Source organism: Halichoerus grypus, chromosome 6, assembly GCF_964656455.1.
Source record: "Halichoerus grypus chromosome 6, mHalGry1.hap1.1, whole genome shotgun sequence".
NCBI lineage: Eukaryota > Metazoa > Chordata > Mammalia > Carnivora > Phocidae > Halichoerus > Halichoerus grypus.
Window position 1 is genome coordinate 166,804,170 of NC_135717.1, and position 23,976 is coordinate 166,828,145.

At 56.8% G+C, this 23,976-nt stretch overlaps 1 protein-coding gene across 1 annotated transcript; it reads left to right on the top strand.

Annotated features, from left to right (window-relative positions):
• Positions 1–677: 677 nt before the first annotated feature.
• On the top strand, positions 678–20,818 carry MCM5 (minichromosome maintenance complex component 5). The gene is made up of 17 exons (XM_036100201.2): positions 678–814; positions 981–1,155; positions 2,805–2,931; positions 3,014–3,142; positions 5,968–6,140; positions 8,257–8,412; positions 10,142–10,308; positions 10,647–10,818; positions 11,798–11,909; positions 13,217–13,360; positions 13,727–13,792; positions 14,033–14,209; positions 14,871–14,983; positions 16,185–16,313; positions 17,321–17,463; positions 19,350–19,477; positions 20,428–20,818. The coding sequence occupies exons 2-17, from the start codon at positions 989–991 to the stop codon at positions 20,527–20,529; spliced, it is 2,205 nt and encodes a 734-aa protein (XP_035956094.2). The 5' UTR covers positions 678–814; positions 981–988; the 3' UTR covers positions 20,530–20,818.
• Positions 20,819–23,976: the final 3,158 nt, after the last annotated feature.

Genomic DNA, 23,976 nt, shown 5'->3' on the forward strand with positions numbered 1-23,976 from the left:
AGGGGATAAAAAATTTCCGGTTGTTCCTCCTCGAGAGTGGGAATGGAAAAGAAGGGAAGAGAGATGCTGCTGCTGGAGAACGCTGAGTTTTGCCAAATCTTTCTGTTTTTCAAGCTAGGTTGGGTATCTGGTCGTGAATTTTCGCAAATTTTAAGCATTGCCAAGTAATGAGAAATCTACAACGAAAAAAGGTATCACCCTTTGGGTCTAAGAAAACATCCTTGAGTCGCAAGGATGGGGCGATTTCGGGCCCAGAGAGGACTTATTTCTGACTCATCTCCAACGTCAGGAGGGTGTGTGACAGGGAGGGCTGGGCGCAGGGGGCAGCGGGCTCCCGCCGGGAGCGACGACGACTTCTGGAGCCCCCAGGTCTTCCAGGCCCCGGCTCTGCAGGCGGCCATTTTCCCAGAAGACTTGTAAAAAGGCTCGAGGGGTGTACACGGAAAGCCCTCGCTCGCACTCGCCGCCCGGGCCGGAAGGCTCCCCCGCCGCCATCTCTGCGCCCGCCGCGCCGCCGCTTCCTCCCGGGTCAGAAGTTTCGCGCCAAATTGTCCGGCCTGCAAAATGGAGCCCGGAAGGAGGCCAGGGGCATGACGTCATGCGCCCCGCAGCCAATCCGCTCCGGTGGTCTGCCCGGGAGGCGGTGCTCGCGGGCGCAGAGCGGTCCAATCGCTGGCTGCGGGACCCCGGCGAGCCAATCGGGGCGCAGCGGCTGCGGCGTCGGAACGCGGCGTCTCGTTTTTCCCGCGAAACTCGGCGGCGGAGTGTGGACGTCCTTGTGTGCCTGGGTCCCGGGAGTGCGGGAACCGGGGGGGTGAGACCGGCGGGTCTGGAGGGGTGGGGGCCGGGGAGTGCGCAGGCGTGCGCACTTGAGGGCGCAGCAGGGTGGGCAGGGTCTCTCTTCTGGGAGGGCTGGGGTCCCCCCGCCCCGCGTTGGGAGCGAGCCCCCGGCCTGCTCCAGCTGTTTGTCCCCGCGCCAGGCGCAGTCATGTCGGGCTTCGACGACCCCGGCATCTTCTACAGCGACAGCTTCGGGGGGGACACCGCGGCCGACGAGGGGCAGGCCCGCAAATCGCAGCTGCAGAGGCGCTTCAAGGAGTTCCTGCGCCAGTACCGAGTGGGCACCGACCGCACCGGCTTCACCTTCAAATACAGGTGCGGGCTGGGGCGGGCCCGGAGGGCAGGTGGGCAGGCACTCCCCCGGGTGAGGAGCAAGCACACCCAGTGCGAACACGCGTCTGCGCTCAGAGCCTTCTCGTGTCCTAGAGCACGGATGGGGACACGGGCGCAGAGAGGTGAAGGAGCCTGTCCTAGCTCTGAGGATTTGGGTCCCAGCCGAAGCTGCATCCTGGCCGCGCCAGTGTGATATTTGGCTTTGTACATTTTACATTTTATACCTGAAGTTAACTTTTGCGTGGCCACCTGTTGAGTGGGCCCCTCATAACCATCTAGAAGTTCTTGGGCCCTTTGGTTCTTTACCCAGGACTCGCTCTTCACTTCCTTCTTGTTGTTTTCCTGTGTCCTGTCTCTATGATGCCTCCTAAACTCAAGTTCTCTGCGTGTGCAAAAGGTGAAGATGGTTGTCAGGATTTATTTCACTTACGCATTCGTTCCAGTCTTGCAACTTCTGTTGATCAGCACCTGCCCTGTGCCAGGCACTGTTCCGGTGCTGGGCTAACCACTGAACCCGCTCTTAGTCATTGTCTAACCTGTGGCATCATGCCAAATCCTCGTAGGCCCAGCCTCTATCTCTAGCACCTTAAAATGCAGAGAAAGGTGAATTTGTGGGTCCAGGCTTGGGCGCGGCAAATTATGAGCTGAATGACTTCCAAGTAACAGACTCTCTGTGTCATCAGTAAATGGACGTCAGCAGTTCTGCCTCCCGTTTATTCGTGTACCAGCTGACATTGACCATATGTGGCCAGGCATTGTGTCTAGGCACTGAGATACGGAGATGAAGAGACTCCGTACTGCTCACTCTTTAGAAGCTCAGAGGTCAGTGAAGCTCCTGAGTCAGTGGGGGCAAGGCCAAGAGGTCAAGAGATAAATTACAAGGTGACGGTTGTCTCAAAGGAGGAACATAAAAGGGGAGTGAGGGAGGGCTTCCAGAGGAGCCCAAGTTGACCCTCGGCTGAGAGAAGAGTTTCAGGTGTGGAGGGCATTTCCGATAGGAGCAGTTGCATGCCTGGGTGGAGAGGTATGGGTGGCCTGTTAATAGCAAGGTGCTTTCTGGGCCGGGATGGCCATTTCGTGTGGCCCTGGCACATAAGGTTCGGAGGGGATAAGGTCCAAGATGAGTCTGAGGAGAGGCCTCTGCGTAGCATAGGTCAGTGGTCCCTAAGTGTGTTTTGGGACAATAGTCCCATGGGATGCTCTGTAAAAAGTCTATCTGGTGGTTGATAAGACAGACACACTGTTATCTGTGGTCTCCGAGTTTGAGTCTTGTGCTTTGTTAGTCTCTGAGAGAAACTAAAAGGCACCAGGGGGTCCTGCAGGGAAAGAACGGAGTCTCCCAAACTGACCTGTGCACACAGCCCTGTCTTTACGTGTTGAAATCGCCTTCAGCCATCTTGTGGACTGTTTCCACGGAGCTGTTTTTGGAGGATGCCTCTATGGGCAGCTGGGAGCCTCCGTAGGGTTATGTCACAGAGCCGCCTGGAACTCGATGTGTGTTTGGGAAGAGGAGTGGGGGTAGTGGTGGCGATGGTGTGGGCAAATTTGGGGTGCAGGTGCACTTCAGCCAGTGTTGATTTCCTCTTCTCTGCTCCCTGCCCTGCCCCCACCCTGCTACCTGCCCACACCAGGGATGAGCTCAAGCGCCATTACAATCTGGGGGAGTACTGGGTCGAAGTGGAGATGGAGGACCTGGCCAGCTTCGACGAGGACCTGGCCGACTACTTGTACAAGCAACCGGCCGAGCACTTGCAGCTGGTGAGTGGGACCCCATCCTTGAATCCCCCAGGTTCCTGGTCCTGTTCTGGTCACCAACAGTTGTCGCCTTCCTCTTCTCCAGCTAGAGGAAGCTGCCAAGGAGGTGGCTGATGAGGTGACCCGGCCCCGGCCCACGGGCGAGGAGGTGCTCCAGGACATTCAGGTCATGCTCAAGTCGGATGCCAGCCCGTCCAGCATTCGTAGCCTCAAGGTGGGTCCACTTAGAGGCTGGCCAGAGGGTGACGGTGGCTGCTGCATGGCGTGTAGGAGCTTCAGACACGGGCAGACCTGAGTGCCAGCTGTGTGACCCTGAGCAGCTCACTCAGCCTCTCTGAGCCCGTTTCTTCCCCGGTAAAATTAACTCACTGGACAAGTGAGTTCCTCCTGTGGGCAAGACGTTGAGTCGGGTCATGGAGAAACGATGTTGAACTAAACAAGTTCCTGTTCTTGTGAACTTTATATCCTCCCAGGAGGTGTGTGTGTGGGGGGACCTGAGTAAACCAGTGAATGTCACCCATGATGGTTGTAGATGATCGTAAGTGCAGTGGAAGAAATCGGGGTCGGGGGGTGGCCCTCTGGGAAAGACAGAGAAGGCTTCCTTGGTGGAGAACCACCTGAGCGGGCAGACAACTGGGAGAGCACCCCAGGGAGGCGGAGGATAGCCCTTGCAAAGCCTGAGGGGCGAGGAGGGCTTGGTTATGTTCAAGGCTGTGTTGAAGGACAGCCAGCATGGCTAAAGAGTGACTGGGAAGCGGGAGGGGTTGGCAGAGCCAGCCGTCATCCAGGTGTTTGTTTTCTGAAAGGTTTTATTTATTTATTTGAGAGCCAGTGCAAGCGAGCGTGAGCGTGGGGGGGAGGAGCAAGGGAGAGAGACAAGCACACTAGATTCCCCACTCAGCTCGGAGTGGGGCCTGATCATGACCTGATCCTGAGCTGAAAGCAAGAGTCAGCCGTCCAATCGACTGAGCCACCCAGGGGTGCCCCAGGTGTTGATTTGTTTTAATCGACAAATACTAAAGGCTGCTACGCCCCAGGTGCTGGGCTAGACCCTGACTATAAACAGACGGGACTTGCTTCTCACAGAGCTTATGAGGGGAGAGCCAGGTAAGGGACATTGTGATGGCTTCAGGAGCCATGTACAGTCATGAAGAAAAGAGAAGAACGAGCTAAACGTGACAATGGCCGAGGGAGGTAGATGGTGGTCAGAAGAGGCCTCCGATGAAGTGATGTTGGAGTGAGTCTGAGTGATGCGTCGTCAGCTGCATGACAGCCCAAGGGAAGAGCATTCCAGGCTTCGGGAGAAGCAGGTGCAAAGGCACTGAGGTACGGACAGTGGCATGCTTCATGGAATAAGAAGCAGCCAGTGTGACCGGACCCCAGTGAGCGTGAGGGTTGGGGGAACGGGGGGAAGAGGCCTGAGGGCCAGGGCCTCTCCAGCCATGGGAAGGAGCTTGGATTCTGTAGGAAGCAGAGTAGGAAAGCAGCAGATGTTTAAGTAGAATGGGCCGATTCCATTTGCAAACAGTCCCTCTGGCTGCCATGTGGAGAATTGATAAAGTAGCAGGAGAGCAGTGAGCAGGAAGTGATGCTGGTCAGGACGTTAGTGGTTGTCGTGGGGCTCTTGTTAGAATCCAGGCAAGTGATGCGCATGCCTGTGCTCGGCACGCTCCACAGTGGGGCCCGAGTGTCACCCACTGAGCTAATGGCACCTCCTCGTCGTGTGTTGCACCCGGAGGGCATGCTGTGGTCTTTGCTTGTGTCCCCACATCCTGCAGCTCTTTTGGGGCCCCTGTCAAGCTGCCTTTGTTTCGCACGATGGCAGGTGGTTCCAGAAGCAGGGCGGTGGGCTCTGGAGCTTGTGAGTTTTATCTGTCTTTCCAGCATGAGGGAGGGGCTCCGTGACGATGTTTGGAATCAAGTTCAGTGTCACGCGTTTGCCTCTCTGTGGAAGTGGCATTGGACCTGCTTTGGGGGGCCAGCTGTTTGGTTAGGGAGCCAAGCCTCAGCTCCCCCCAGGGACACCTTCCTACTCTCAGACTCGTTGGAGGACACAGTGAACGGCCTGTTTCAGCTGATGGGTTTCCTGTGATCTGGGAGGATCCCCCTCTAGAAGGATCACTTGTCGGGATGGCTTGGAGGGGCTGAGGCAACCCCGTCCTTTCCAGCTCGGGATTCTGGAGTGCTAGGATACCTGCAGCTTTGTAGCTTGTGTTCTAAAAAATCATGCTCTGTGGCAGCTCCAACAGTTTCTGTGTCCCTGGGTCATGGCAGGCACGTCTGCCCTTACGTACCGCAGAGGGGGCCAGCCTCCTTCCTTCTCCACCCGCCACGTCCCAGGCTGCGTGAACCCATAGCCTGTCTGTCCCAGAGAAGCTGCTGGGAATGGGAAGAAAGTGATGAAAGGAATTTTTCTTGTGTTTTGTTTTGTCTTATGGAAAATTACACATGGAAATAGAATAGTGTAATGCATCTCATATACCTTCACCTGGGCTTAATGGTTAACGTTTTGCTTTATTTGCTATTTCTTTTTCTTTTCTTTTGGTAAAGTACTTTTTTTCATTTTTTACAAGATTTTATTTATTTATAAGAGAGAGAGTGTGCGTGCCCACAGATGAGGGAAGGGGCAGAGGGAGAGGGAGAAGCAGACTCTCCCCGTTGAGTGCAGAGGCTGATGTGGGGCTCGATCCCAGGACCCAGAGATCGTGACCGGAGCCAAAGTCAGCACTTAACCGACTGAGCCTCCCAGGCGACCTTGCTAAATTTTAAGTAAATTACAGAAGTGCCACTGTGTCCCTAAATACTTCAGCATGCACTAGAAAAAGATTTTCTAGAAGTGTGGGGTTTTTTTTTGTTTTTGTTTTTAAATTAAGTAGGCTCCACGCCCACTGTGGGGCTTGAACTCAAGACCCTGAGATCAAGAGTCACATGCTCTTCAGACTGAGCCAGCCGGGCACCCCAGAAAAAGAGATTTTTATCATAATCTCCGTTGTCCCTGTCTCCCTTTAACCAACCATGCTTTTGATGGCTCTGTTGCAGTCGGACATGATGTCGCACCTGGTGAAGATCCCTGGCATCATCATCTCGGCGTCTGGGGTCCGCGCCAAGGCCACCCGCATCTCCATCCAGTGCCGGAGCTGCCGCAACACGCTCAGCAACATCGCCATGCACCCGGGCCTGGAGGGCTACGCCCTGCCTAGGAAGTGCAACACGTGAGTGGGCCTTGCCGGGCCCAGCGGCTGGGGTGGGGGGGTGACGTCTGGGGGGAGACGGGAAGGGGGAGGACCGGCCTGCAGCAGGGCATGTATCCTGTGGGAGTGGCACAGGCCCGTGCGCTGGGGCTCAGGGCTGGTGTCCTCCATTGGCGAGTTCTGTCCCCACCGGGACTCCCAGACAACCTTTGTGGGGAACCCAGGGTTGGGAGGGAAAAGCAGTCCAACGGAATGAGTCTGTCTGGAGGTTTGCTGGGGTGGCCGGCCCAGGAACACGGCAAGCTTGTGCATTTACACATTGCCGTGGACCACGTTTGCTCTGCAGAGGCGGGGAGTATATGGCCTCTTGGCTCCTAAGACCGAATGTTTGCTCTCTGGCCCCTTACAGGAAATGATCTCCACCCTTGATCTGAAGGCCCCGCCCCCTCTCTCAGGCTGCTCCTTGGCCTCTGTGGTCCCCCTCAGCTTCCTGACCTAAATTTTGCAGTGCCCCGGGGCTTAGCTACGCTGCTTTCTTTCTGCACTCGCTCCCTGGGTGATCTCGGGCTTTAAGGATGGTCCACATGCAGAGAACACTCACACATGTGTCTCCCCTGAGCTCCAAGGTCGGATCCAGCTGCTGGCCGGCAGCCAGATACCCCCATGTAGGTGTCCAGTGGACATTGCAGATTTGAACGCATCCCACACAGACCTGACCTCCATCCCACCCCCACATCTCCCCTTCCACAGACCCTCCCCGCACCCCAGATGGAATCACCATCTTTTCAGGTGCTCAGGCCCAAATCCTTGGTCTCAGAGTGTTTCTTCCTACTTGCATCTAGACAACTGAGAAGTCCTTTTGGCTCTGCTCCTAAGATTGCACGTAGAGAATCAGGCCCTTTCTCACCACCTGGGCACATCTGCCTTGCTCCATGCTGCTGTTCTCCCTCACTTGGAGTGGTTGTCCCCCAGTCTCTTCTCCACCCCGCAGCTGGTGGAGAGGACTCTTTGTCCTGCAGGTGACCCAGTCATTTCCATGTCATCCAAAGTCAGGCGCTGTCCTGGCATGCACGGCCCTCCGTGGTCCTCCTCCCTCTCTTTAGGCCCAGCCTCACTGCCTCCCTCCTCTTCCTAGGATCACTGAGCACACTTCTGGCACAGAGCCTTTGAACGTGCTCTTTCCTCTGCCCTCTGACCTCTGCAGTCCTCGGTCTCACTTCCGTCAGCTTTCTCTTATGTCACGTCCCAGAGATTCCTCCATCTTTTTTTTTTTTTTTTTTTTTTAGATTTATTTATTTATTTATTTGAGAGAGAGAGAATGAGAGAGAGCAAGCACATGAGAGGGGGGAGGGCCAGAGGGAGAAGCAGACTCCCTGCCGAGCAGGGAGCCCGATGCGGGACTCGATCCAGGGACTCCAGGATCATGACCCGAGCCGAAGGCCGTCGCCCAACCAACTGAGCCACCCAGGCGCCCCGAGATTCCTCCATCTTACACTTGGTGCACGCATACCCTGTCACTCTTCCCCACCCACCCGACAGCATGGGGCACTGCTGTCATTCTGTCACTCAGCCATTTTTTGGCTGGTTTTTTCAGTCTCCCCGGCCCCTGACTAGAATGTGAGCTCTGTAAGAGCAGGGATTTCTGTTCCTACTGGGTCCCTGGCCTGTAGAACAAGGTCTGGCACAGAGTGAGTGCTCTGCAGTAACACTGCTATGGTAGTTGAACCATGACTTCATTACATGGAGGTAAAAAGAGGCCTAGACCCTGAGAATGATCTGTAGGTGCTCAGACCCTTATCACGAGATCCTGGGATTTGAGTGGGGGTTTCGTGAGGTCATTGGTGATTTGGCCCCTCTCCCTGTGGGGACACTGAGACCTCATGGGGGTTGAGTGTGTGACTTGTCTGTGTCCCATAAATTAATGGAGGAGCCAGGCCTGGAGCAGACCTCCCCACTCCTGATGTGGTTCGTGGTCCCCCACAGAGCTGCCCTCCTTTTAAGGGCCTTGTTCAGCTTATCCCAGAGACCCTCAACTTGCTGCTGGCCGGATCTTGTCGCTGCCTCCTGGGATGGACTCCCTGGGCTTTGGGTTCTCAGGGGAGCTCTGGTGACCCTTTCTCCCCCCACCCCCATACAGGGATCAAGCCGGGCGCCCCAAATGCCCACTGGACCCATATTTTATCATGCCTGACAAGTGCAAGTGTGTGGACTTCCAGACTCTCAAGCTGCAGGAGCTGCCTGATGCGGTGCCTCACGGCGAGATGCCCAGACACATGCAGCTCTACTGTGACAGGTGAAGCGGGCAGGGGCCGGGGCTGGGGCTGGGCATCCGCGGGGGCGGGTGGCCCTGGCCGAGGCTCGGTGAGCACGGTGGGAGGAGAGGACGGCTCAGTCGGCAACACTTGTTCACTGGAACACCGGTACTTCCCGGACGTTTCCGCTCACTCCGTCTTCCCGAAATCAGCAAGGCACGTGGCCCCCGCTGTGCAGTTCCAGAGCCCCCTGGAACTCTGAGAGGCAGATGGCTTTGTGAGCTTGGAGCCCGGGCCCTGCCCGGAGAGTCCCTACAGCTGCAGCTCGGAGAGCCTCTGCTTGTCTGATGCCCCCGCCCCGCCTGTGCCCGGGGCTTTCTGATAACATCGTTCCTTGGATTTTGCTGACCGGTTGGGAAGGAGGAGAGGTGCTCGGCTGGGGTCTGGTCCTCTCATGGCCACCTGGGAGGAAGGCTTGGAGATGTGACCGGGGTGCCGAGTTGGATGTGCTTGCAGGTGTTCTGTGCTGCGTGTTTTCCTGAGGAATGGGTCCAGAGCTTTTGTTAGCTTTGTCAGTGACGGTGGAAACGTGGAGGAGCCGGACAGGAGCAAGTTACATGAGCTGGCGAAGGCTCGGTTTCCTCAGCAGTAAAACGGACGTGATGACCATCCTTAATCTCTAGTTAGGCTGCTGGGAGATGTTAATTGGAAAATGCACGTGTTTCGTACCGGTCCTTAACACGAATTAAGTACTTGATGTTCGTTAGGTTATTCTCCAGGCAGTCTAGTCCAGACGTAAGAGATGGTGTATGGGAAGGCGCTCCTGGGAGGAGGCTCAGTCATTTAAGTGACCAACTCCTGATTTCGGCTCAGGTCATGACCTCAGGGTCGTGAGATCGAGCCCCATGTCGGGCTCTGCACTGGGCATGGAGTCTGCTGAAGATAACTCTCTTCCTGTCTCCAAAATAAGAAAAACAAAGTGGTGCATGGGAAGGGGTGCCCTAGGATCATCTCAGGGCTGAAACTGTGACAGTGACGCTCCTTTGTGGGATGTGACTCTGGCATGTAAAGCACGTGTGGTCTGTTTCCTCACTTGATCCCACTATATGAGCAGGTCCGGTTACTCTGTCACTGCCCCCTCCCCTTCCCTCAAGCTCAGAGAGGTACGGTGACTTCTTTGAGGTCATGCAACTTCTAAATGGCAGAGTGCAGATGCGTGCACCAGTGTCCCTTCCGCGCCACACTGGTTCTCACTGGAGCGACTTGGAGACTCCTTGTTGCAGTGTCTTAGTTTTGAAAAGAGGACGTGGACGTCCAGAGGCAGGATGTACCCGAGCTCGTGGAGCCCCGAAGAGGCAGAAATGGTGGGGGGGGGGCCTTGCAGAGAGGCCAGGGGGCCCGAGGAGGAAGGCTTCCCCCGAGTTGGCCAAGGGGAGCCCCGTGGCGAGTCTGGCAGCGTATATGGGGATGGGGCTTCTGGAGGCTGGGGTGGGCTAGCACCAAGCCTCTCTTGGGGCCCCAACCGGCAAAACAAAAGAGCCCTTGAGGGCAGGGAAGGGTCAGGCCACCACCATGAGCAAGGGTGCTAAGCACCATCCTGTAGGCAGCTGAGCCATGCATGCTTGGAGGGGGGCCCTGAGGGATGGAGAGATCTGGAGTACAAATGCTAAGGTGGACTGTGAGTGTGACAGTGTGGGTGAGAGGGTCAGGGATTCGCTGTCCCCCCTGCCAGGCTCTCACTTTGTTTCTCTCTCCTCCCTGTCTCTTCAGGTATCTGTGTGACAGGGTTGTCCCTGGGAATAGAGTCACCGTCATGGGCATCTACTCCATCAAGAAGTTTGGCCTGACCTCCAGCAGGGGCCGTGACAGGGTGGGTGTGGGCATCCGGAGCTCCTACATCCGTGTCCTGGGCATCCAGGTGGACACAGATGGCTCTGGTGAGTTGGCTTTGGGGCCCAGCTGTGCTGTACCCTGGGCTGAGCCCCTGCCGTCTCTCTCCGGGATTATGGTCAGGCCTCCTGGTCTCCCTGTCCCCACCCTTCCCAGTGGTCCCTGAGGGCCTCTACGATCTGGCCCTCCAGCTCCTCACACCCCCCTTCCCCTCACTCCCTGGATGGCGAGCACAGGCCCACTCCTGGCAGGGAGACCTGGGCTCTGTCTCCTCAGGCTTATGCCGTCTGGGCTCTGAGGCCCTGCCTTGCAGGGAGCCCTGACCTGGCTGGCCAGGGTCTGCCTCACACAGCACTCACGTGCCCTCCCTCCCTGGCCCACCCAGGCCGCAGCTTTGCCGGGGCCGTGACCCCTCAGGAGGAGGAGGAGTTCCGACGCCTGGCCGCCCTCCCCAATGTCTACGAGGTCATCTCCAAAAGCATCGCTCCATCCATCTTTGGGGGCACAGACATGAAGAAGGCCATCGCCTGCCTGCTGTTTGGGGGTTCCCGAAAGAGGTGGGGTTCCAGTCCCACCAGATCTGGGGTGGGGGGTGACTTGGCCTATAGGAGGATGGCCGCCGATGGTCAGGACTTGAATGTTCTTCTCATTTTCCTGGGACCCTCAGCCTTGCCTGCTACTTCCAGGCCCTTTCCCCTACTCCGAGGCTTGCTGTCAGCCGGCTAGTGGCTAATCCATGCTCTCCTACCCGGAGGGATCCCCTCACCCGAACTAGGGGTGGACTGGGGGAGAGGGGCCAGCAGCTGCAGTGGGGAGAGCTCTGGGCTTGGAGACTGGAGACCAGAGATTAAATCTCTGCCACTTTTTCCTGTGTGACCTTGGGCGAGAGACACTCCCTCTCTGGACCCAAGTTTCCATGGGAACAGGGCAGGTGAGAACCTGGCCCTCGCAGGACAGCCCATGTTGTGTTGAAACGAGAAAGTAGTAGAGCTAGGGAAGATAACGTTACTAGTAGCTACCACATACTGGGCCTCACTGTGCACCCGGCCTTCTTGCAAGCGCTTTCGTGTGTCCGACACCCAGCCAGCCCTCACAGTCACCCTCAGAGGAAGCTCTGACCAAGCCCACTTTGGAGGTGAGGAAGTTGAGGCATGGAGAGCGAAAGGGACTTGCTGAGAGGCACATCAGTGGGGCCAGGATCCTGCCCGTCTGGTGCCGGTCGCACTGTGCTGTGCACGGGCTGCTGGGGCCCCCCCCTTTCCTTTCCAGCCACGAGGGCTATCTGATCAGACCCTTAGCGTGTGTGCCCCGGCCGTGAGTGCCATGTTTTTGGCTGTCCCTGGCCTGGAGGCAAGTTCTCTCCTCCATCGTTACCGTGGGTGCGGCTGGGGACACAGCTGTGAACGAGGGTCTCAGCCCAGAGCCCCCGCCTGCCTGTGGCACCGAGGCTTGTGATGCGGGTTGTGGGGCCCACTGCCAGCCCTCCCCGTGACCGGCCTGAGTCCCAGCCTGGCCCACCTGCCTGTCCTCCCCCAGGCTCCCCGATGGACTCACCCGCCGAGGAGACATCAACCTGCTGATGCTGGGGGACCCGGGCACGGCCAAGTCCCAGCTGCTAAAGTTTGTGGAGAAGTGTTCCCCCATAGGGGTGAGTGCCTGGGGACATGCCGCTCCGCTCGGCTGCCCCCTTAGGAGGGCAGGCTGCAGCCCAGGCCACCTGGTCCCTGGGCTTTCCGTGGTGGGCCGGCTCACCAGAGTCTCTTCCTCGTTCCTCTTGGCTGTGGGTCAGGACGGCACAGAGAGGAGGAAGGGGACCAACAGGTATGGGGTGGTTTGGGGCGGTGGGTGGAGTGCGGCCCGAGAGGCGGCGTGGGCTTTGGGTCTCAGCCTGGCCAGTAGCTAGCTGGCTGCCGGCCTTGAGCGGGTTGCCTCATCTCCCTGAGACTCCGTTTATCCACCTGCTAAATCATGACATCGGTCAGCACCTGAAGATCAAGGGCCAGGCACTGCTTGCAGTGCATTGCTTTGGTTTACTGGCCTAACGTTCCGCTCACTGTGCGGTGGGTGCTGTGACCCCTTTAAATAAAGGAGGAAACTGGGGTACAGAATAGCTCAGTCTTGCCCAGGGTCCCACAGCGAGTAAGTGCAAGCACAGGGATTTGACCCCGAGTGTGTGGTTGGTGGGGTCCTCTGTGCAGTGATCGGTGGGCCTGGGGGCTCAGAGTGGGGTGAAGATGGCCCAGCAGGACAGGGCTGTGTGGGGGGAGGTGTGGTCTGGGGGATCAGAAGTGCCAGGTGTTCATGCCATAGCCGCGTGATAGAGACCCACGGGTGCTACTATATGGGCCATGGGGGTGGTGTCCCGTTTTCTGGCCGCCCTGGTTAAAAACTAAAAGGAGCAGACGAAATTAATTATAATATTTTATCTGAAGTGTTACTGTTTTAGCCCATAGGTTAATAGAACACCATGGCATGCTTTACATTGTCTTTCTTGAAGCGCTGTTGAAGGCGTGTGTGTTTTACACTCTAAGCCCACCTCACACTGGATTTGCCAGGGTGGCGGCTTGTGGTGCGCGGGTCTGTACAAAGACGACAAGGGACTGGGGAGGGGGACGCTTCTTAGGAGTCAGGAGTCCCCATCCTGGCCCTCAGGCCTCCTGGAAGTATGGCATTCCTCTCCTCTGGGCCGCAGTTTGCTCATCTGAGAGCGGGCCCCTGAGCGCTGCTTCATAGGGCTGTGCTTCAGCTGACCGTGGATGTGGACGCCCCCTGGGGGAGAACCTCCAGGCTAGACCGGTGCCCAGGGCGGCCTTCCCACCCGAAGGGAGGAGCACAGGTTCTATTCTGGGCTCGGCAGCCAGCTTTGATGCGTGACCTTGGGCAAGCCACATCAGTCTGGGCCCTTGACTCACTGGAGCTGGGTGATGTCCTGATGCCACCCCCCCCATCCCCTAGGTGTACACCTCTGGGAAAGGCAGCAGTGCGGCCGGCCTGACAGCCTCAGTGATGAGGGATCCCTCATCCCGGAACTTCATCATGGAAGGCGGAGCCATGGTCCTGGCTGATGGGGGGGTAGTCTGTATTGACGAGTTTGACAAGGTGGGTCTGACGGTGAGGTGGTGGCCAAAAGGTGGGTGGCACCTTGTGGTCATGGGGCCGGAGGCGTGGCCTCCTGGGCTGGGATAGCAGAAACTACCTCTGACTTGGAGACTGGTGTTCGGTCCTGGGCCTGTCGTTAGAGGGAAGTAGTTGAACCTCTCTGAGCCTCAGTTTCCCTATCTGGAGAGAGGGGAGAGGAGAGCCAAGCCCACCTGGCTCGTTGTCACCAGGGTGAGAGGCCACCTGATCCCTGCCGTGGGCCAGGCATAGAGTCGGGACTTGGGACTGGTCGCTGCTGTAGGGCTCCGGCTGCCCAGCTCTCCCGCCCCCTTGCCCGGGCCTCACAGACGTTTGTGCCCCACACAGATGCGGGAAGACGACCGAGTGGCGATCCACGAGGCCATGGAGCAGCAGACCATCTCCATAGCCAAGGTGCGCGGCTGCCGTCTGCCTGGCCCGGCCACGTGGAGGGTGCTGGCCTGGGGCCGCGACCGGGCCCCAGCCTCAGGCTGCTTTGAGCACCCCGGGCTGGGCCCCGTTTGCCCCGGTCTCTGCTGGCTGCAGCAGCCGGCCTGTGTGAGCGTATGCATGGGAGAGCCTCGTGTGTACATGGGAGACACGCGTGCCCAGGGTCTCAGCTCTCTTGTCTGCTCCCCTCTCTCTGCCTCTCAGGCTGGGATCACCACCACCCTCAACTCCCGCTGCTCCGTCCTGGCTGCCGCCAACTCGGTGTTCGGTCGCTGGGATGAGACGAAGGGGGAGGACAACATCGACTTTATGCCCACCATCTTGTCCCGCTTTGACATGATCTTCATCGTCAAGGACGAGCACAATGAAGAGAGGGACGTGGTGCGTCTGGAGCTGGCTGGGGCGTCTGGAGCTGGCTGGGGCTGCGGGAGCCAGGCCCACAGTTCTGGGGGAGGGTAAACAAGGGGCTTGGCCCAAAGTCCTGCCTGTCAGACTTGCCTGTAAGCCGGCAGCCCAGGGCGGGGTGGGGGGGGGGCGGCTGCGGCCTGCAGGGAACGCTGGACTAGGGGTCCAGAGTCCTGCCTCCTGCCGGGGCTGTGCTGTGCAGTTGGGTAAATCATTCTCTCCCTGGGCCTCAGGCGCCTTGTATACGAAACAGGGGAGTTGACCTTTGCAAGTGATAGAACCCCAGCTCCGGTCAGAACGTCTCTGGAAGGAACAGAATAGCTTATGTAATGGGCAAGCCTAGCGGTGTGAGGCCCACCTGGATCCGGGGCTCGATGTCCCCAGAGCTCTCTGTTTCTGTCCCTCTGCTCTGCCTCCCTTGCTGGAGACCTATTCTCAGGCAGCTGATCTCCTTATGGCGGCAGATAAGGCCCTGGCAGCTGTGGGATTTTGTCTAATCAGCTCATAGCTCACAAGGAAAGGGGCCTCCTCCTTTCCATGAGTTCTCACCCTCCCTCCCTGCCTGTGCAACTTCTGTGTTGGGACCTATGCTCAGGAGGGCCTGCGGGCTGACCCAGTGTCCCCTCTGCCCCCCCAGATGCTGGCCAAACACGTCATCACTCTGCATGTGAGTGCACTGACCCAGACCCAGGCCGTGGAGGGTGAGGTCGACCTGGCCAAGCTGAAGAAGTTCATTGCCTACTGCCGAGCGTGAGTCCTGGACGTGGGCCCTGCGGGAGTGGGGTGGCCCAGCTCTCCTGGGGGAGAGAACCCTGAAGCCTGGGCCTGCCTCTCACACAGGGTGCCTGAGATGAGGCCCTTCTTACAGTTTCAGCTCTGCTCCTTTGTGACCTTGCGTAGGTTGCTCTGTGGCTCTTGGGCTCCGTTTCCCCATTGCTAAAACAAGGGTGTAGGAACTAGAAGGTCTTGCAGACCCCCGGGACTCTCCCATGCAGGGAGGCACTGCAGTGCGGACAGTGTGGCTGTGGGCTCTGGGTAACGTCCGCCCCCACTGTGTGACCTGGGGCAAGTCGGGTGACCTCTGAGCCTCGCTTTCCCTGGACTGGTGTGGCCTGGGGTTTTCCTGAGGACTGCACAGATGACTGAGAGCTTGGCAGAGCCCTGCACTGAGGAAACATTCAGGAAATGGCAGCTGTGACTTCTAGTCTTTTTTGTGTGTGTGTGTGCGACTTAGTCTTGTTTCACTCGCAGATTGCCGATAACAGTAACCATGCGTATGGTCACCGTTCTGTGCCAGGCATTCCTCTGAGTGTTTCACGTGTAACTGAGCTTTCGCCCTGTCCCGAAGCCTTTGAGGGTGCTGTAGTGAGCCATTCTACAGGTGGGGCTGAGGCAGAGAAGTGGAGGGAAAGAAAGGTTAAGTGACTCGTCCAAGGTCCTAAGTGGGAGGGAGCAGAGCCAGGATTTGAACCCAGGGACCCGGCCCCAGAGGCCGCGCTGTTAGCCCCGGCGCCGAGAGCCTGCACATGCCCTCAGCTGTCTCTTGTTGGAGGTGGAAACTGAGGGCAGGGAATCTTCGAGAACCCCCCCCCCCAGCGGGAAGTGAGGCGCTGTATTCAGGTGGGTCCTGAACTCATCCCCTCCTTTGGGGTCCCGAGCAGTGCGCTGCCCAGCAGTCCTGGGTCCTCGTCCTGGTTCTGAATCTTTGGGGCTCCGTCCTCAGGGGCTTGCCCCCAGCTGTGTCTCGCCCCACCTTGATGCCAGGTCCTGGGCGGCCTTGGGGAGTTGACTTCCTCCTTCCGGCCTCTGTCTTCTCATCCTCAGGATGAGGGTGGGATTAGGTGATCTCAACATTCCCCTTAATGAGTGACTATCACTTGGCTGGGGGACACGGTGGGTGCCCCCAGATTCCTTCCTGGCCTCATGACAGCTGCCCCCCACCGTCCTGCAGGAAGTGTGGCCCCCGGCTGTCGGCAGAGGCTGCAGAGAAACTGAAGAACCGGTATATCATCATGCGGAGCGGAGCCCGTCAGCATGAGCGGGACATCGACCGCCGCTCCAACATCCCCATCACCGTGCGGTGAGCAGGCGCAGGAGGGCTGGACCCAGGCGGGCTGGATGGGCCTCAGTTTACAAAGCAGGGTGTGCCTAGCAAGCCCTGGGCCAGGGTCCCTTGCTGACCACAGTGTAGGCCTGTAGTATGGGCCGTTGGCCAGGGAGGCTTTTGGGAGTTTATATAAACAGTGGCCTCTCTGACTACATGTACGTCTTGGCTTGTTTTAAGGTTGAGAAAACCTGGAACCCTGTTTTGTGACTTTTGTCTGGCTTCCCTCATTGCAGGGAAGCCTGAGGGTGAGGGAAGGGTCCAGTCATGGGAGTTACGAGGCCTGGCTCCTAGACTCTGGCCTGTTGTGTGACAGTAGGGAAATTGCTTTCCTTCTCTGGACCTGTTTTCATAGTTCTTAAACTCCACTTCTTGTGAGTTTATACAGTAGAGTATAGTGATTAGGAGCTTGGACCTACCTGGGCTGCATCCTGCTGCCAGCGCTGATGAGTTAGGAGTGAATTTGGCTGTATGTAATGGAAAACCCAAATAAAGAAGAGTAAACAAATTGGAAGTTTATTTCTCTCTTATGTAAAAATGTTTGAGGGTGGGTGGTCCAGGACTGGTGTGATGGCTCCTCAGAGTCATTGGCAACTTGGGCTCGTCCTCATAGTCCAAGATGGCTGCTGGAACGTCAGCCCTCACCTCTGTATTCCAGGTGACAGGAGAGGAAGGAGAAGAAGGGCCTATCTTTTCAGGACGTTTCCTGAAATCCCCACAAAACGTTTGAACTTAGAACTTCTCGGCCGCACCTTAGTCACATAGACGCACCTAGATGTAGGAGAGGCTGGGAAATGTGTTATAGCTGGGTGCCACGTGCTGGAGTCAAAATCGGTTCCATTGCTGAGGAGGAAAGGGAGACGGGTCATGGGAACCGCAGGCAGTCTCCCCGTGGCCTTCCTACGTTGGGCAGGCACCTCCCTGACAGTCGCGCAGGTCGGGGGCGGGGAGTGAGCTGAGGCCACCCCGTCGCTCCCGTGCAGGCAGCTGGAGGCCGTCGTGCGCATCGCGGAGGCCCTCAGCAAGATGAAGCTGCAGCCCTTCGCCACGGAGGCCGATGTGGAGGAGGCTCTGCGGCTCTTCCAGGTGTCCACGCTGGACGCTGCCATGTCCGGCACTCTGTCAGGTGAGCAGACGCGGGGGCACGGGCCGAGGGTCCCGGCTCGGGGTCCCGGGGGGCCGGGCGGCATCCTGGGGGCCTGGAGCATTGGTTGCTCCTGTGCGGTTGCCCAGCGTCTCTGAGCTTCCTCTTGGCGGTCAGCCGCCCTTCCCCGTTCTGCCCCCAGCCATTTTCCTCCCAGATGAGAAGCAGCAGCTTCTCTTCCAGACCCTTGAACACAACCGTCTGGACCCCGTTAATCGTTAAGGATTGTAATTTTGTCATTGTCTGAGAACGCTAGCACTCTGCTTGTGACCTCATAACCATTTTGAGCGCTTCCGAAGCTCTTTCCCTCATTTGACTTCCAGCTGCCTTCCAGAAGCCAGCTGGGCACTTAGAAATAAGATGGACACTCAGAGGCCTTTTCGTGGTGCCAGCATGGCCGTTTGCTTAGCTAGAATGCAGATCTCTCCAACCGTAGGCCAGTGTCGGTCACACTGCTGTCAGTCCCACTGCCTGCTTCAGGCTCAGCCTTCCAACAGATTTTTCTGGAGCACTGACTGTGTGCCAGGCTCTCCTGGGATAGATCCATTCCTTCACCCGCTGGGGGGTGGTATTTGCCAGATGCTGTTCCAGGTGTTGGGGTGTAAGAGGGAATAGATCTCCAAGTCCCTGCCTTGTGGGCCTCTCATTCTGAGTGGGGGGAGAGAGAGCAAAGGCAGATTGATCAGGTTCAGGCAGTCAAAAGTTGGGGGGGATTCTGGCAGGCCAGGTGTGTTGGAGGAGGATTGGGTGCCTCCGCATCCGGGGGTTGGTCAGGACGGCCTCACTGCGGAGGGGACATAGAGGCAGTGGTGTGAAATGAGGACATAAGGCTCTGTGTGTGTGTGGGGGGGTGGGGGATGTAGAGAACCCTCTAGGTAGAGGGAAGGCTCAGTGCCATGCCTCCAAGGAGGGGGCAGTCTTGGCAGGTTCGAGGGCCAGTGTGGCTGGTACCTTGGGTGGTGAGAGGGATCACTCCCACCCTCCCCTTGGCGAAGACTGTCTCTGCCCAGGAGGGGATTTCTGTCCTGTGAGACATTTGCCAACGGAGAGCTCTCTGGGATGCTGATGCATGGAGGTCAGGTGTGATTTGGGACAGTGGAATTTGAGTTGGGCCTTGTAGGCTGTGTAGGAGTTTGCCTTGCAGACCCCTTTCAACCTGGAGCCTTGAAGTCCGTCCCAGTGGCTTCGCTGACTATGCCCCACGCTCTCCTTAGCTGAAACCCCAAGGCATCTATCTGTAGGCCTTGGTCACCCCGCATCAGTAGTTGGAAGTCAGGAGCCTCCCGCTGGCCCGGGCTCCCTGGGGCGCCGTGCCTCCCTCCTGTGTCACAGGGGGCTTCAGCTGTCTGAGATCTGCTTCTCCTGGAACTTCGTCCCTGCTGCCTGACCGGCCAGAGACGTGTTCCCACAAGTCAGCTCCTGTCCCTCCTCAGAGCCCTCTACTGGCTGCTCCCCCAGAATCAAAGCAAAACCCGTGCCATGGCCTAGGGGTCCCCAGGAGCTGACCCCTGACCCCTGGTCTGGCCACGTCCCGAGCCCCTGGACTGGGTTTTGAACGAAGTCAGGTTTCTACCTCCCCGCCTTTGCACCTGCCTTTCCCTCTGCCTAGAGCATCCTTTCGCACAGCTGTGCCTCGTCCCCTGGCTTCAGGGCTCTGCTGAGCCATCTGCTCAGGCCTGTGCTGTCCCCCACATGTTCGCCTTCTTTGAGCTGTTTCTTCTTCTTCTTCTTTTTTTTTTTTTTAAGTTTTTCTTCTGAGTCCTCTTTCTTGGCTCAGGGGCCTTGTCTCTCCAGGCCTCTGCCCCACCACGGGCAGACTGAGATCCGTGGCACCCCGTTCCCACCCAGCTGTCTCTCTCTGCCCACAGGGGTGGAGGGCTTTACCAGCCAGGAGGACCAGGAGCTGCTGAGCCGCATCGAGAAGCAGCTTAAGCGCCGCTTTGCCATCGGCTCCCAGGTGTCCGAGCACAGCATCATCCAGGACTTCACCAAGCAGGTAGGCCTTCCCTGGGGCCTGGAAACAGGGCCGGTGGGGGTCTCCTGCTTACTTCCGTAGCTTGCTTCCCACCTACCCAGCAGCCGTGTCCTGTGGCTCAACAGACAGGCCTGGGATGGGGACAGGGCAGCTGTTTCTTGTCCTGGACCTGTTCCTGTCATTCGTCCCCTAGGGACTGCTTCAATCTGGGGAGGGGGCACTTATCTGTCCCATTAGGGGAGAGGACAGGGGGCTGGCGTTCTGGTAGAACCACAGTCAGGCTCCCCCAGCCCTTCCCATCGATCCCTTCCCCCACTGCCTGGCTTTTATGGGGCTGGGGGCGGGGGCAGAGCCAGGAGGGTGAGCTGTCCAGCTCCTGGAGGACAATGCTCTTGACCCCAGAGAGAGAGGAGTGGGGCTTTCTAGATGCTGTGGAGAACTTGTGGTCTTTAAAACCACAGGAACAGTCCACCAGTTTCTGGTTTCAGCTCCTCTTCATGTACGTCATCTTGCTTCAGTCTTTAGAGCACTTTCGGGCAGTAGGTGGGACTACGCCCATTCTGTAGGCGAGCAGACCGAGGCTTAGAGAAGTGTAGGGTGTCAGGAGCTTGGGTTCTGGAGTCAGGTGGACTCCGTTGAAGTCCCAGCTCTGCCACTTAATTGCTGTGTGACTTTGAGCAAGTGACTTCGCCTCTCTGCGCCTCAGCTCCTCCCCTGTAACACGGGAGTAATCAGCAGACTAGCCGCACGGGGAGGGAGTGAGTTGATGAACAGAACAGTGCCTGGCATGTTGTAGGTGCTAAGGACGTGGGAGCTCTTCTTAGGAAGGACGGAGACGGGTATGAAGGCCTTTTCTAAACCAGAATGTTCTCTGGGAGCAGGGAGGATAGGAGAGCCCAGAGGGTGAGCCAGCGGGGTGTTCTGGGGTCCCCTCGGGAGGCACGCTCCCGCATCTGGCCTTGTGTCCATAGAAATACCCGGAGCACGCCGTCCACAAGGTCCTGCAGCTCATGCTACGACGGGGCGAGATCCAGCATCGTATGCAGCGCAAGGTCCTCTACCGCCTCAAGTGAGCCCCCGTGGCCCCACGGACTTGCCCAGGCCTCCTGCACGTCACCCCCCACCCCCCCGGGGAGCCTCCCTCCCCCCCCCCCGGGACATCGCTGTCCTCTGCCTCGCCACCGGTGTCTTGAACTGCCCCCTGTGCTCCCCCCCCCCCTCCCCCAGTTCAGGGGGCCCCAGCTGCCCCCCAGGAAGGCGCTTTCTGCCTGCCTCGCTGCCTCTGGGCATCTGCTTCTGGTGCAGGGCCAGGAGATGTGCTTTGGAAGACTGTGGAACTAATAAAGCCGTGGTGTGTGTGCACGCTGTGGGCTCTGTGCTGGGGAGCCTGTGGCTGCCCCCGTCTTGCCGTCCCCACAGAGCAGGTGTGGGCGAAGGACCAGCCTCGCAGCCGGCCTGAATGGGCTTTCTGACCTGCATCTGCCACTCGGGCTCTTGGGTGAGGCCTTTACGTTCTGGGCTCCGCGTGCTTGAACTGGTCCGTGGGGCCGGTGCGGCCAGTTTCTGGCCTCCGGCAGTGGCGACGTTACCAGCGGACCCAGCCCGTGTGCACGTGCCCTGGAGAGCGCGGAGGGTTGGCGGCCCCCACTGTGCTTCAGCGGTTTGGGGGGGGGGGGGCGTGGATTTGCCTCCGACTGGCTGAGTCACCAAACCTTCCTGTGCCTCAGTTTCCTGATCCGTGAAGGGATGCCGCCCCTGCTTTGCAGGGTTGTGTTTAGGGTGAGTGGCAGCAAAGTGCCCAGGAAGGGACGGGGCAGTGTGGTGAGACTCCAGTGGCCTTTGGGATTTGGGGACATGCATTCCCCCTAGGCCTTAGAGCAAAGTCACTAAGAGTGAAGGTTCTGGGATTCTGTGGACCGGTTTTCTTCCCGTTGGGCTACCCACAGCTCTGTGGCCTTGGTTCTGGCACTAGACTTCTCTGGGCCTGAGGATATGCCTTAATTTGTTTTGCCATTTCCTTTTTTTTTTTGGTCTGGTTAACATCGGTCACCACAGTTGTTTTTTTTCTCTTGTGATGGGAACTTTTAAATCTCTCTTAGCAACTTTCCAATGTTCAGTACAGTATTATGAACCAAAGTCACCACGTGGGGTGTTTCATCCCCACGGCTGACGTATTTTATAGCAAGTGTGCACCTTTTGACCCCCTTCACCCATTTTGCCCACTCCCCACCCCCACCTCTGGCAACCACCCATGCGATGTCTGTGTCTGTTGAGAGGTTTTTCTCTCTCTTTTTTTTAAGATTCCATGTGTAAGTGAGATCATACAATATTTTTTTCTCTGATGTATTTCATTTTTTTAAAGATTTTTTATTCATTTGAGAGAATGAGTGAGAGCACAAACAGTGGGGGAAGGTCAGAGCAAGAGAGAGAAGCAGACTCCCCACTGAGCAGGGAGGCTGACTCGGGACTCTATCCCAGGACCCCCAGGACCCTGGGATCATGACCTGAGCCAGAGGTCTGGCTGACCGACTGACGCCTTCTGACGTATTTCAGTTCACATGGTGTCCTCCAGTTTTATCCGAGTTGTAAATGGCAGGATTTCCTTTTCTATAACTGGATAATATTTGTGTGTGTGTGTCTGTGTGTCTGTGTTCCTCAGTTTCTTTATCCATTTATCGGTCAGGGATGCTTAGGTGGATTCTGTGTCTTGGCTGTTACAAATAATGTTGCAGTGAACTTGTTAGTGCCTTGTTTCTTTTCAAATTAGTGTTTTCATTTTCTATGCGGAAATACCATGATACCTAGAAGTGGGGTTGCCGGATCACATGGTAGTTGTATTTTTAGTTAATCGAGGCCCCTCCATGCTGTTTTCCACAGTGGCTGCACCAGCTTACACCCACCAACACTGCACGAGGCTCCCTTTTCTCCCTGTCCCCGCCGACACCTGTTCTTGTCTTTGATACTAGCCGTTCTGACGGATGGTGGCTCGTGGTAGTTTTGATTTGCATTTCCCTGGTGGTGAGTGGTGGTGAGCATCTTCTCATGTGTCTGTCGGCTGACTGTAGGCCTCTGGAGAAATGTTTCTTCTGATCCTCTGCTCATATTTTAATTGTATTGTTGTCTTGCGGCTCAGTTAAATGAGTTCATTTATTTTGGATATTAGCCCCTTGTTAGTATGTGGTTTGTGAATACTTTGTTCCCTTCCGTGGGCTGGCTTTCATTTTGTTGATGCTTCCCTTCTCTGTGCAGAAGCTTTTTATTTTGAGGTCGTCCCTTCACTTGTTTGTTTTCCTTGTTTGCCTTTGGTGTCAGATTCAAAAAGTCATTGCCCAGACCTATGTCAAGGAGCTTTCCCCGTTTTCTTCTAGGAGTTTTGTTTTTTTATTTTATTTTTTTAAGATTTTATTTATTTATTTGACAGAGAGATAGACAGAAGAGCACAAGCAGAGGGAGTGGCAGAGGGAGAGGGAGAAGCAGGCTCTGCACTGAGCAGGGAACCCGAGGCGGGACTCGATCCCAGGACCCTGAGATGATGACCTGAGCCGAAGGCAGACGCTTAACCATCTGAGCCACCCAGGCGCCCCAGCTTCTAGGAGTTTTATGGTTTCAGGTCTTACATTCGTCTCTAATTCATTTTGAGTTTTTGTGTACGGTGTGAGGTAGTGGTCCAGTTTCTCTTTTCTTCATGTGGCTCTCCAGCTTTTCAGCACCACTTACTGGAGAGATTGTCCTGTCTCCAGTGTATATTTTCATGTCCCGGGTTGTAAATTAATCGATCGTATGTGCATGGGTCTATTTCTGGGCTCTGTCCCATTGATCTGTGGGCACCTGAGTTTATCATCAGTAAGCCGGAAGTCGTGGCATTCAGCACCATAGGTCACGAGGTTCAAGTGGTAGAAAGCACTAGTAATGTATTGGAGAAAATCCATAGTATTAGTTTTTTGTCATGGTTTTGTCTAATTTTTTTTTTTTAATTTTTAATTTTTATTTGAGAGAGAGAGCAGAGCAAGTGAGAACAAGTGGGGGGAGGGGCAAAGGGAGAGGGAGAAGCAGGCCCCCCTGAGCAGGGAGCCCGACAACGCAGGGCTCTATCCCAGGACCCTGGGACCATGACCCTAGCCAAAGGCAGAGGCTTAACTGACTGAGTCACCCAGGTGTCCCTATTTTGCCTAATATGATATACCAATATGAGGGTAGAATTCATAAAATTAAAGGAAAGTCAGTGAAATAAAATACTTGATATTTAAGGTGCATTTAGAAATACAGAACCTCAAGCAAAACATGAGCATCCCGACAAGTGTATTAAACATTTTATTCTAATAAATTATGAGCAAAGTGTTTATAAATAACCACCATGTAAAAACGAAGCCAGCCACGACCTCGGCGTGAGATTGTGTGATCTTCCTCCAAACGCAGGCAGGAAACCCGGATGCCCGAGTACGGTCACTGTTGTCACGAGAGTGTGTGTGCGTGGCCGTTTGCAGCTGCTTCAAGCTCTTTCCGACTCCCCAGTGCCAGGA

What these genes read in the sequence shown, in the direction of transcription:
- MCM5 (XM_036100201.2), top strand. Translation starts at nt 989, where the DNA reads ATGTCGGGCTTCGACGACCCCGGCATCTTCTACAGCGACAGCTTCGGG. An exon ending in AGACCATCTCCATAGCCAAG is followed by an intron (nt 13,793 to 14,032) that starts GTGCGCGGCTGC and finishes TCTGCCTCTCAG; the next exon opens with GCTGGGATCACCACCACCCT. An exon ending in TTCATTGCCTACTGCCGAGC is followed by an intron (nt 14,984 to 16,184) that starts GTGAGTCCTGGA and finishes ACCGTCCTGCAG; the next exon opens with GAAGTGTGGCCCCCGGCTGT.